Genomic DNA, 13,308 nt, shown 5'->3' with positions numbered 1-13,308 from the left:
TGCCCCCATGCCCTCAGGTGGTGGCGCTGGGGGACGTGCCAGATGGAACGGTGGTGACAGTGATGGCAGGCAACGATGAGAACTACTCTGCTGAGCTGCGCAACGCCTCGGCTGTCATGAAGAACCAGGTGGCCAGGTTCAACGACCTCCGCTTCGTGGGCCGCAGTGGGCGAGGTGAGCGGGAGGGAGACTGTGCCAGCCCGACTTTGGCAGTGGCAAAGGCGGGGAGAAGGAAGCTAAGAGCAAGGCCTTGGGGTCCCTGTGGCAGCCCCAGAAACAGGTCTCCAGGCCCAGCTCTGTGAAAAACAGCAGTTTGGCACCCCTTAGGGTGTTACAGACCCTTTTGAGGATGTGAGGAAAGTTAGGGTGTTTTGCCAGAAAAGACACAATTTTCTTTCTGTTTCTGGGGTTTACTAACTCGTGAAGCCTCTCACACCTCCCCTCTTTCCCAATTAAGTACCCTTGTCTCCCGAAAGATGCTGGGAGAAGATAGTGGACTAACAGGTTAAAAATGGGGCCTCATCAGTCTTTTTCTGCAGGATGCTCAGAGGCTGGTTTAGACAAATCTTTGGTCTTTGGGGCACAGGCACCACAGCCGCTCTCCCCACTGGGGTGGAGTTTCCCCCACACTTTGAGGCTGCCTCTCGCCAGCTGTGGTCTCCTGAAGCCACAGTTTCGCCAGTCCTTCGAGCCTTACAGCCTCACGGTGGTTTAGAAAAGAAATGCAGTGCAGGATGCTGAATGTTGGAAAGCATAGGTTGAAGGCTGCCGTCTCCCACCCTCAAATCAAGGCTGGTGTGCCACCCTGCCTGTCTGATCTTCCTCGGGCGATATGAAGGAAGGCAGGAGCAGACGCCACTGTGGCTGCTGCCAGGGGCTGTTGAGTGGGAGGCTGCTGGGATCTGAAACCCATCATCACTTCTGGGTGGAGAAGTTCTAGAACCCCTGCCCCGGCGAAATGGAGACTTTAAGGCTCTCTGGCCCTTTAAGATCAGCCTGCGGAGAAGTGGGGAGTGTCCTTCCCAAGCACCAGGCAGCCCCTCCAGCTTGTTAAGAAAGTAAGCTAGGTTCCCTCTGCTTCCAGTCTCGACAGAGGCTGAGGCAGAATTGTACTTTTCATCACCAATAAACAAGACCTTCTTAAGGTTTTAGTTCCCTCTGAGCCGCCAGTCCTGCTCAGAAACGGGCATCTGGGCACCATTTTTTCCTCTCCAGCCGTTCAGTGTATACATACAAATGTCAAACATATTTTGACTTTTCAGCATTAATTAAAGCCAGGGCATTATTTGCATGTAATAACTGTTTACTTGTTACTTTTTATGAAACTGAAATAGTTTACATTCTTTCAAACATTTCCTGTTCCTGTTGGCTCCCTTCCCCACGCACAGATTTCTTTCAAACGTTGCCCTTAACTGGTTGCAGGTTGATGGATGGAAAATGTTTGCTTTTATGAATTAAGCTTTCATTGCTGCTCCTAATTAGTCTCCAAGCCCCTTTTGTCATCCCCAATCTCTCAAGCCTTTTGCAACTTAATCCCAGCCCCAGCCCTGAATGGAGACTCACTCGCCACTGGTTGGTGGTGGCTGGCTCGGATGCAGTTGGACCGCGGAGCGGTGGCCAGGTCCGCTGGCCCAGATGGCAGTGGTGAGGGAGGTCCCCTATAGCTGCAGCAGAAGGGGAGGTCACTCCTGGGAGCCCAGCAAAACATCAGGAATGGGGTACCCTACTCCCTCTCCTGAGAGGTGAACTACAGAAAGTGAAGAGATGGTGATTCTCTGCGTTACTGAGACCTTGCCTGGCCATTCTGCTGCTGAAACGATTTCTTTGTGGTATTTATACCCACAGACTTGTGCCCACCCCACAAGGCCCGCAGGGAGGGAGATGGGTTTCCAAAGCATTGTGTAACAGCATGCTCTTGGAGCAGGTGAGGCTGAGGCTGGGATCGTGGCTCTGGGAGATGTAAGGGGCTGAGTATAAACCTTCCTCACAGCCATTCTCTCACCAGCCTCAGTGATCCTGGGAGGCAGAAGAGGCCTGAGTGGGAGTTCCAAGGCAAGACTTTCAGACCTTGAAGGCTCATGGTATTACACAGCCTGGGCTCTACAACCAGCCGACCTGGATTTCAGTCCCAGCTCTGCCAGTGACTTGCTGGGTGACATTGGGCAAATGGATTAACCTCTCTGTGTCTCCGTTTCCTCATCTGTGAAACGGGGATAATAATGGTACCGACCTCGTGGGGGTTTTGTGAGCATTAAGGAAGCTGGTACTAGCGTATAAGCCAGCACACGCTGAGAGCTGGATACAGGTTAGAGATTTTGTTCCTTCAGATGCCTGGGACTGGAGGAGATCTTTGAAGTCCCTTTGAGTGGTGACAGTCACTGATTCTCTGATTATGGTGCGGTTTGGGCGGGGGTGGGGGAAACCCAGAAGGTGTGAATTGTTGAGTGGGAGAAGTGGAGGTGGCTGGCAGTGAGGAAGGAGGACACGGGGTCCTGTGGCATGCAGCTACGCATCTGCTGTGCCCATCCTACCCATGGGAAATTCCCTCTGAAGGACAAATCGGTGGTTGACACAGACGGTTTGGGCCACTTTAGGAGTCAGGACAGGCTGGGGTTTGGGACTCAGAGCCTTTCCCTGGCTCTTTGACTTCTGCCAGAACTAGGAAGCCAGATGGAAACTTATGCTTGTTCCTTGCTTTTTATTCCTTGATCCTGTCTTAATTCCAAGAAGATAGCTTTTCGTGCAAGACATACACACAATACCACCCCAGAGCTCTCATGATAAGCCTGAAGGTGGAAACCAGGTCATTCTCCTGCAGTGATTAGAGCAAAGGTCCCCGCCCTGCCAAATGCAGCACCCCTTCCTACAACAAATTTTTGCAAAGCACCCTCTACCATCCTACAATTGAAATATGCAAGATAATGTAATCTATCCACCTACATGCATTTTCAAAATCTATATAATTCCATAGCTATAATGGAGAGAAAAAGGAAAAGTAACTTATAATAATATATCTATTTGAATATGTAAATGTTGGGGCAAGACGACAGACGCTGTGAGGTGTTTGTACCTCTAGCGGAAGCCCTGTGACCCCCACTGCAGACCCGACAGGCCAGGTGTTCATGACTCAAAGTCTGAATGTGGCACTGCCATCAGTGACATGATTTGCTGAAGCTGTGAGCACTTCTTGGCAAAATTCTGAGCAAAAATTAAAAAAAAAAAAAGAATTGTCTTCCCTCCCAGAAAATTCAATAGATAATTCAATAGAGTGTAAAAACTTTTGCTTTGTTTTATGTAAAACTGAGTTAGGCTCATGGCTCAGAGAATCTATATAAGCAAGTTTTTCATACACAGGAAGAGTGAATAGTTCATTGCCCTGTGCAGCACTAGACACTTGCATCCCCCCTGCCCCAGACATCCCACCCCTTGAGGACCACTCACCACAAATCCCCAAAATGCTGTCTAGGAGGGGGCCCCTGGCCTAGGTGAAGATGAAAACAGCATGACTTCCTGAACTGTCATGCACTGATTAAAAAGAAACTGTATTCGCCTGCCAATGCAGAGGACACGGGTTCAATCCCTGCTCCAGGAAGATCCCACATGCCGCGGAGCAGCTAAGCCCGTGCGCAAAAAAAATAATAAAATAAAAAAAAAAAAAAGAAAGAAAGAAACTGTAGTATGTGGAGAGAGATTTGGGAGCCAATGTATGGGTACAGCCTTAGGGGCCGCTGGTGGGGGAGGCGTAGATGGCTTCTTGGTCGACACTGAACAAATCCAGAGTTCCCCAGAGATGTCCCCTCCCGCAGTCCATGAAGCCCCAGGGATTGGGGTTTGTCCCACAGGAACGAGGCCCAGAGGGCCAGGGACTTGCCCAAGGCCGCACTGCTAGGCCCCGCTGTGCACGCTGCTCCGTCCAGCAGCCCGGGTCCTGCAGGACCACCTGGGCCACTCTCAGCCCTAAAGAGCAGCTATTTCCACATGAGGACTTCTCCCCCCTCCTTTGCAGGGCTGCTGAGAGCACCTGGATTTGCAGTTCCTGGACTCGCGGCTGATTGCATGTTTGCAGGGGGTTCCTGCACAGTTGCCCGCCTCTTTTGTCCTCTCAGCTGCTTGCTCTAAGAGAGGGGAGAGATGGGTGGATGCGTTTGCCACCAGGCAGAGAGAGAGCTGATGGGCATTCGGGGAGACAGCTTTCCATGTGGTTCGTGGGGCCCCTGCCTCCTGTGGCACCTGACACCTGTCCCTCCCTCCCACTCCTGCTCCCAGGTCCCAGCCCCTCTCTTCCTCCCTCCTCCCTCCCTGTGGGTATCTGGAAAGGGTGGCGTCAGGCCTGGAAACTGAGAGGAAGCAGTTAAGATGGGCTGGTGACCTCAGGGCCGGCCTGTGGTTTGCTGCCTGGTGGGGTGGAGGCTTCTCGCTCCCCAGGAGTAGATGCTGAGGGCTGGTGTGGAGGGGCAGGCTCCAGTACATTCTAACCTTTCTGGGCCCTGGCTGGATACTGTGTGACCTGGTCAACTCCTTGCTCCTCTGTGAGTCTCAGGTTTCTCATCTGTAAAATGGGAGCAGTAATCTCTTTCCTTAATTCATTTAACAAACATTTATTCAGCACCTACTATATGCCAGATGCTGTCCTAGAGATTGGGGACACAGCAATGGACAAGACAAAAATTCTGGCCACCAGGGAGCTTATATCTAGTAAAGGGAGACAAACTAAAATAAATAAGCAGATGGATTATGAGAAGTAATAAGCATTAGGAGGAAACTCAAGCTGATGGAGTGGGAGTGGGGAGGTCTGTGATGCTTCAGACCGAGCTTAACCTTTCATCACCCCATGGATCCCTTTGACGGTCTCCGAATAGTGTTTTTTAAAGAATGAAATAAAATACAAAGGATGGCAGTGAAAGCCAATCATATTAAAACATAGGAAAACGTTTTTAAAAATTGTGATAAACAGACTGCCTTGTTAGCTTGTTAAATAACAAGATCTAGCAACAGGTCTGATGACGACCATGACTTTGAAGTTGTGACGAGCATAAAAGATATTTAAGGAAATCTGCAACGTCTGTAATGTGATATGTAAATATCTGTGACATCTGTTGGTGACAAGGTCGCAGGGACTACTCTGATGCCTCTGGGGTTTGTTGCCTACATTCATACTTAAGAGAGATGCTAAATTTCAGCTAGAGGCTGGGGACAATACAATTGTCATTTATTTTTCCTATCCCAGTTTTCGAGCCCGCTCAATTCTAAGAGGGATGCCAAGTTTAAAATGCCTCCCTTAGATAAAGGGAGGTGACTCTTTGGTGATGACCTGAAGGAAGTGAGGTGAGAAACAGAGCACTTCAGGGAGCTGGCGAGTTCAGGGCACGGGGGCCCATCCAGCTCTGCGCTGTCCACCTAAACTACCCATCGGCTTGGCGCCCTGTGGTACCAAGGAGGTGATGGAAGGGTCAGGGGCCCAAGGACCCCTGGAGAGGGCCTGACTGGTTGGGGAAAGGGTCCAGGAGGGAAAAGACCTCAAAGTGAGGGGAAGCAGTAGCGGGGAAGGAGGGTCCCCGGAAGCAGTGGGCAGGGAGCCAGAGGCCAGCACTTCCCGAGATCTTCTGCAGTTTCTGTTTCCAGAAACCATGGAAAATGCCCCTGTGGTCTGACAGTGAGGGCGCAGATTGGTTTCTCTGGCCCAGAACTCCGGGGTCAGGTGTGGGTTGCATTTCCGTCCCTGTCTTCAGCCGGCAGCTCTGGCAAATTCCTCCAGAGAGGCCCCACTCGTCCCCAGTTCGAGTCACACCTCACTTTAAACCCCTACCGTCCCCCTACCTCCCACGTCCCCCAGTCTCAGAAGCCCTTGGGGTCCTTGGTGTGGCCCTGGCAGCCTGGCTGGTTTTCTTTTCTTCTGGGTTGTCCTGTTTCCAAGGCTGGAGTTTTTACTCCATCACTGGATCAGCAAGTACCAGCCGTGCTCAGCTATCTCTTCTCACCCCCCCCCCACCCCCCCACCCAGCCACCCAGCTTTTGTCTCCCACCTGTGAAGTGAGAATATGGAATCGGGCCTGTCTGCCCTAGAGAGGTGTTGGGAGTACAAGGACAGCCCTGGGGGACACAGGTGCACGGGGCCATCCGCACCTGCCCTCGGGGAGTCCCCAGGCCTGTAACTGGGGACCGGAGATAGGGGTGCTCAGAGACACAGCAGGAGGAGGCCAGTTTGACTTGGGGATCAGCGGAGCTCCCCCACACCCCTCCCCAACCTCAAACAGCATGGAGGCTTTGGTGATAATGGAGAACAGGGCAGGAGAGGGGCTCCCACTTCAGTAAAGGTGCTGGGAAAATGGGGGGGCCCTGTGAGGAAAAACCCAACCAGTAAACCCCCAGAAGAATCAAAGAATTCAACGTAGGAGGTAGAGAGGATGGTGTTTATTGAAGGTAACCTTTCTAAACATAAAATGACAGGAGACATCATGAACAAGAGGTAGAACTGAAAATGCAAATCAGCTCCGTGTCAGAAAGTGAAATGTAAAGGCCAGTGAAGTGGGAAACCAATTGCTGCAGACAGGTCAAGGAAAGTGTTAACCAGCTTGATGGCACCTTATCACCTGTCCTGATCCAACACAGATCATTGCTTCGTGGTCTTTCATACTTTTCCATTAAGGTTTTTAATGCCTTAAAAAAATCAGATGATAAACACAGAAGAAATTTCAGTCTCGTTGGTAATAGGACAAAGGCAGTGAAGTCAAGAGCGTTTAGGGGATCTTCCACCTTGATAAACGTGGCCATGAAGATGCTGACGGCCTCACAGTAGACTTGGCTGAATCCTCCCAATCCTCTGATGCCACGAAATCACTCACCGCTTCTTGGAATCTATTCTAAGGAAATAAGCAGAGAGGTAGACAAAGCTTTTTATGAACAGAAGGTCATTTTCATTTTATTTTCAATGGTAAAACAAAAATGATATTTTAAGTGTTTCCCCCTCTCAGGAATTTTGAATGGAGACTTTGAAGCCAAATGTCTATCTAAAAATAGAACAGAGTTCTGGAAATACCAGTTGTGTCTACAAATGAAAGGTCTGCAGCTCCCAAATCAGTCCTTTTTCAGCCCCAGCTGCACACGCCAGTAAGAAATTAGCAGCAACGTAAATACCCAAGAGTAAGGAGGTGCATAAATAAAAGATGAGGCTTCCATGAGTTGAAATATTTTGCAGCCATTAAAAATGAAGTTTGTGAAGAATTTTTAATGACATAAGTGCTTGTGATGTTAAGTGAACAAAAAAGAGGGTATGGAAATATTTATTTTAGTATCATTGCAACTGTGTAAAAACACACCCTCGCCCAAAAAGGTTTGCAGGAGAGAACACCCAAATGTTAATAGTGTTCATCTCTGGCTAGTGGAACTGTGGGTGATTCTTTTTCTTCTTTTTTATATTTCCTGTGTTCTCAAAATTTTCTGTAAAGATCACTATTTTCAGAAAAAAAAATATGTACCCATCCTAGCTCCCCACCCCAAAATCGTGAAGGTCTCTGGTTAGAAGGAACGGCACAAACAAAGGCTGAGAAGCAGGGAGGAAATAAGCGGGGGTGGCCAGAGCATTGGGTGGGGGCCTGTGATAAAGTTGGTGCCAGACCTCCCCGGGGCCTTGAATGCCAACCCCAGCAGCTTGAATTTTATCCGGAGCCCTATCTTCTGCCCAGGTTCAAAGGAGAGAGACCTGCCCCTTCTGGAAGGTGAGGGTTTCAGGGGGTTGTGCATAGCTCCAGGTGCCAACCTCCTGCCTTTATTCCCCACTCCCCCCAGGGAAGAGTTTCACACTGACCATCACCGTGTTCACCAACCCCACGCAAGTGGCCACCTACCACCGAGCCATCAAGGTGACTGTGGATGGACCCCGGGAGCCCAGACGTAAGTGCCAGAGCCATGAACCCCCTGGGTCGGGAGGAGGGCCCAGCGGGGGGGACAGGCAGGCACTGAGGTCAGAGAGATGGCCCTGGCTCTCCGGAGCTGTGGGGGGTTGCAGTCCTCTGCTCCACAGACCCCCCGCCCCCACACACACGCTGCGTGCCTGTGCTTAGCCCAGAGCTATCGGAAGCCAAGCTGGGACGCGGAGAGGACAGAATCAATTTGACCTCGTCCCTCCCTTCCCCGAGGGATGACTGCCCACTGCGGGGGGCCGGCTGGGGGAGTATGGATTTGCATCCTTTAAGGAAAGGAAAAGGATGGAAAAGACTGCGGAGAGGGGGGTTAGTGGCTGTTTAAGTAGATGTGATTGGCTGGCTATCAGTATTAGGGGTAGAAGCCACATTGTTAGAATGAGTAGAGGAGCGGATAAAGGGGCGGGGTTGGGGGGGTGGGGTGGCGCATGGAGGCTGAGCCGGGTTTGCTCTACTCCAGCCCAGCTTCCTCTGCCAGTGGCAGAGGGAGGGAGGCCTCAGAAGCAGGAGCGGCTCTGGCCACGAGGGCAGATCCCCTCCTTGGAATCTCAGCATGTGACTTAAGTCACACGGAGCCCAGACACTCTGCAGGACCCACATCTTGAGAGTAGGAATGCAAATTTGATTGTGCAAATGTTTATTGAGCACGTATTCTGTGCAGGGAGCCCTGATCTGTGCCTTTTAGCATCAAAGAGAGTTTGGGTTTCACTGCTTCTGCCTGCTGAGTGACCCGGAGTTTGCAGGTTCAGATTGGGGAAACTGGAGGGGCGGCTGCCACAGTGGTCCAGAGGCCTGTATTCCGCGAATGAATGAGTGAATGAATGAATGAAACAGAGAAGCAGCTGGTCACTGCTGGACTGGCTGCTTCCCGAGCTCTGAGCAGAGCTCTTGTGTGGCCTCCCCCAGTCATGGCGTGCTCATGCCTGGTGTATGGAGAGCTGTCCTGTCACTCTCTTTGTAACTGTAGCCCTTTACAGTTTAGAAAACCCTCTCACAGTATTGTCTCAAGGGGTTCTGAACCAAAAGGTCACTGGGTTCCAGGGAAGAGAGAATCCAGCCCCGGGGATGTTGAGAACCTGGCCAGGGTCTCACACTGTCCTAGGTGCAGGGCGGTGCCCAGTCTTCCCACAGACAGCCTTCAATTCCAGTTCCAGAGCTGAGTGGGCCTGAGGCAGGAGGCTGAGAATGGGGTGTGGCTGTGCCAGGGCACTGCCAGTGAGGGCCACCCAGGCCTGGCCCAGGGCCGGCCTCCCTTCTTGGGAATCAGACAGGCCTGGCTCCCCATCTCTCCAATCCCTGGACCCATTCCGACACCTGGCCACTTGGGAAAGGCTCAGAGCTGGGCCTACTGGCCCTGGCGGAGTTTGCCTGAAGGCCTCTCAGGGCCACCTCCCCCAGCCCACCCCAGGCTCCTGATCCTGGTCATCAGGCCCAAGTTATTCGTCCCCCAGCTGGTGCCTGCCCTGGCCAAACTCCCGCTGGGCCCTTCCTGCTGGGATCGGATGTGGATGGGTCCATGCTCCTAGCCTTGGGCTCTGTGACTCTAGACAAGTCATATCTTCCTTTTTAGCCTCAGTTTTGTCATCTGTGAACCGGGTCGGTGACCCCCAGAGTCTCAAGGTGATGATGGCTGGGAAGCCCTTGTGAGCCACAGGTCCACAGTACAGTGAGCAGATTCTGAGCCAGCTTGCCTGGCTGAGGGACCCTGGGCAAGTTCTTGACCTCTCTGGGTCTCAGCTTCCTCCTCCAGGAAGTGGGATGATACCACCCAGCCTGCAAGCCTGGAGATCGGTAATGGCATGTGAATAGCCTCTGGCTGTGACAGAGGGGGGTCCTTGTGAGTCTTTGGATCCGTGGTGTTCTGTTATCCCTGGTACCTGGCCTCCCCACTGTACTCCCACCACCATCACCATGGGTCGATGGTGAACCTTTCTTGGTCAGCAGCAGGGTGGCTGCTGAGAAACCCAGGCCATAGTAATAGAGGTATCAGGTCTCTGTTAAAGGAGGTGCTATCCTCCTCTAAGCCTCCAGGGGCAGAATCAGGATGAATGGGAGCCACAGTTGGGCTCAGCGTGATGGTGAGCAGTTAGGAGCCACTCCACAAAACAGTAACCACCCAGTGAGTAGAGGTGTGCAAGCAGGGGGCCTGGAGCTTGGCGGGAAGGTTCCCAGAGGCCCACCAATGCCTGGAATCCCTCAGAACCCTCCATGTTCAGCCCTGTCCAGCCCAGAGCTGCCCACCCTCCCCGGCTGAGGCCAGTGGCTGAGGCCAGTGGCTGAGGGTGGCAGCTCAGCTCAGCCCTTGGAAGCCCTCCATCGACTCCTCCCCTGCTCGTCTCTCCTGTGACAGCCCCTTCTTGAGGTGCGCTGGTGGTGCAAGAGGTGGCATAGGTCGAGGCAACAAGAGGAAGGGAGAGAAATCTGGCCCGGAGAGAAATTGGAGTCAGAAGCGAGGCAGTACGGGCCAGATCAGTGGTTTTCAAGTGACTTGAAACAAAATCTTAGGAGAGGCTCATTTATAGAAAAGAGCAGATGTGGGAGGTAGTACTTCTCCTGGTCTCCTATCCAAGCACCTGCTTGCTCCTCCCCGTGCCCGGCCCTCAGGGCAGGTCTCACCAGCACCCTGGTTTCCAGCCCCAACCTGTCCTTCACTCTGCAACCTTGGACAAATCCTCCTCCTTTCCCAACTTCCATTTCCCCACCTACCAGTGATCAGAGGCCAGCTCCGCCGCTGCTGGTCAGCGAGCACTCCCTGTGTGCCAGGCCCTGTGCAGAGTCTCTTTTTATTTTGGTTGCACCACACAGCATGTGGGACCTTAGCTCCCCAACCAGGGATCGAACCTGAGTCCCCCTGCTTTGGAAGCACAGAGTCTTAACCACTCTACCACCAGGAAGTCCCCCAGAGTCTCTTAATTGATCCTTGACAACCCCAGGAGGAGACAGGCCAAGAGGCAAAGCCACTTACCCAAGGGTGAGCTTCAGTGCATCCCAGGGCCACTAGCCTTGGAAGGACCTCCGCAGCTCAGTGTGCTCATCTGTAAGATGGGGATGACAGTGGCTTCTGCTCTGGGGAGTTGTGAGCACCGCATGAGTTACAGCTGCCAGGCCTGCAGCAGGTTCCCAGCAAGCCTGATGGATTATCTCAGGGTTTCCCTTCTGGGCTTTTTTCCTGCTTTGTGACCCCCGGCCCCACGTGAGGGCTGAGCCTTCTGTAGGGAGAGGCGGGAGTAGAGGCTGGTCCTGGGAGCCGGGGAGCAGGCGCCTGCAGATCCCCGAGGCCCGGCTGTGGGTTCTGTGGCCGGGTCGTTCCCCTCCGCTGCCCTGCAGAGCATGCCCGGTCTGCAGCCAGGTGGCCGGCGGGGTTTGAAGGCTGGCTTGGTGGCTTCCTGCCTGGGTGGCCTCGGTTTCTGAGGTTCTCAGTGCTGGTGTCCCTCAGAGTCACCAGGGGCTAGTTGAGAAGCAGTGGAGCAGGATCCAGAATACAGGGTGGCAGGCGGTGGTGCCTGGAAAGCCTGGGGTGGACCGCAGTTTGGGCGCCGCTCACCTCATCTTCCAGGCTTAGCAGGTGCTGTACCGGAGAGGGCAGGATGCAGGTTCTCTGTGCTACCTGAGGCACAGGGCAGTGGCTCTGGCATCTTGCCTGGGGGTCCTTTCTTCCCTGAAATGTACATGGGATGATTTCAACAAATATTTTCCTGGGTACCGACCATGTGTCAGGCACTGTTCTCAAAGCCGGGGACACTGCAGTGAACCCAACAGACAGGCTCTGGCCCTCTTGGGTCTCTCTCACACACTTGGGGTGGGGACAGATGGTAAATCGTGCTGTTGTCACCATGGTCCACGGTGCCCAACCTGATCTGTGTCCGTTACCCCTCGCCTTCCTCTCCAACACCCTCCTCCTCGCTTACCCCACTCTGGCCACTCTGGCCTCCTGACCAGTCTTCGAATTGGGCAGCTTCACACTCCTGCCTCAGGGCCTTTGCACTGCTGTTCCCTCTACCTGGGACACGCCTCCCCCAGCACCCCCAGATCCATGGCTCGCTGCTTCCCACCTTGAGGTCTCTACTAAGCCTTCTCAGTGAGCCCTCCCCTGACCATGCTGTTTCAGTCACACACACAGGCATCTTCCTCTCCCGCTTATACCTCCCAGCTTTCATTTTACTTACCACCTTCTAAGATGCTATATAGCTCACTCATTTATTTCACTTATTTTTCTTTTCCCCGACTACCGTATGTGCTCCACGGGGCGGGCATTCTTTGCTTTGCCAGACACTGGTGTAGACCTTGGAACAACGACGTGAGCATTTAGTAGGTGCTCAGTAAATATTTGTTGAATGAATAAGCGAGGTAAACAGATGATTAGCTACTTTATTTCAGGTCGTGAGAAGTCCTGCAAAGAAAATCTAAGCTGCGGGAGGGGTGGAGAGTGCAGGGGTGGGACCCACAGGGGGAGGGAGACAGGGGAAGCCTCCTGAAGAGGTGACATTTGAGCAGAGGCTTGAAGGAGGTGAGCACACAGCCACTGGGGCTGCTGGGAGCTAGAGATGGCGTGAGCAGGAGACATGACCTTGAGCCTGCAGCTAAACTGTGGCCACCCTAAAGCTGCCGCAGCTCCGTCCTCAGCTCCAGGTGTGGGGATTGGAGGGATGCCCAGCTTGAGGAGAGGCAGCTGCTCCCAGCCCCTGGCTCCCAGGGCCCCACGCCCCCGGGGGAGTGCACCCAGCAGGAGGGAAGGGGTTAACTTCAGACCTGCCTGTTCCCCTAATCAACCCCAGGCCACAGGAAGCCCAGTTGTGGCCCTGGGAGGGATCCTCTTGCCTCCCTGCCCACTGGCCCCCGCCGGCCAAGTTCCTTGCCCAGCCACCAGCCGGCTTTCATCTGCTCACAGGGGGCCGATTCACGGCAGACCACCCCAGGCCCAGCACCCGCCTGCGATTCCGCGCGGCTGTTAAGAGCCGGGTGTAAATCTCCTGACAGGCCGCAGAGCGGGCCATGGGCCCGGGTGCCCCACCCCACGGCTGGGCGGACAGTGGCTGCTGTGTCTGGGTTGTGGCCACATCAGGGCCGGGCTGGGCAGCCAAGAAGGTGGCCAAGTGGCTTCAGATGGGAGAAGGGCCCCGTGGTTGGGGCCCACACTGTTGCCCGCAGCCCACGCTGCTCCTGGGGCCCTGCCCAGCTCTGCTTCTCCCCGCTCCCTGGTCCCATTGGCCTCCTGCCCCCCTCACCCCACTGCGGCAGGACACTGAGCTGGCCTCCTGCCAGTCGGGCCTCACTGCCAAGGAACGCAGCTCTCCTCTCTTGGAGGTCTTAGGAAGCCAAGACTTCAGCAGCTGAGCTTCATGCAACATGCTGACCAGTCCAGGTTTGATCTTAACCACGTGCCTCTACC

General features: G+C 53.7%; 1 protein-coding gene across 1 annotated transcript in view; it reads left to right on the top strand.

The window, feature by feature from the left end:
• The window catches only part of RUNX3 (RUNX family transcription factor 3), a 61,959-nt gene that overhangs the window by 35,108 nt on the left and 13,543 nt on the right, over window positions 1-13,308 (top strand). The window contains exons 3-4 of the mRNA XM_057713014.1: window positions 18-174; window positions 7,786-7,890. Coding sequence (XP_057568997.1) covers window positions 18-174; window positions 7,786-7,890 — 262 coding nt within the window. The remainder of the gene's footprint in view (window positions 1-17; window positions 175-7,785; window positions 7,891-13,308) is intronic.

This window comes from Hippopotamus amphibius, chromosome 1 (genome assembly GCF_030028045.1).
Source record: "Hippopotamus amphibius kiboko isolate mHipAmp2 chromosome 1, mHipAmp2.hap2, whole genome shotgun sequence".
Classification (NCBI taxonomy): Eukaryota; Metazoa; Chordata; class Mammalia; order Artiodactyla; family Hippopotamidae; genus Hippopotamus; species Hippopotamus amphibius.
The sequence above is the reverse complement of the archived record's forward strand: the minus strand, read 5'-3'. Positions and strand labels throughout refer to the sequence as shown.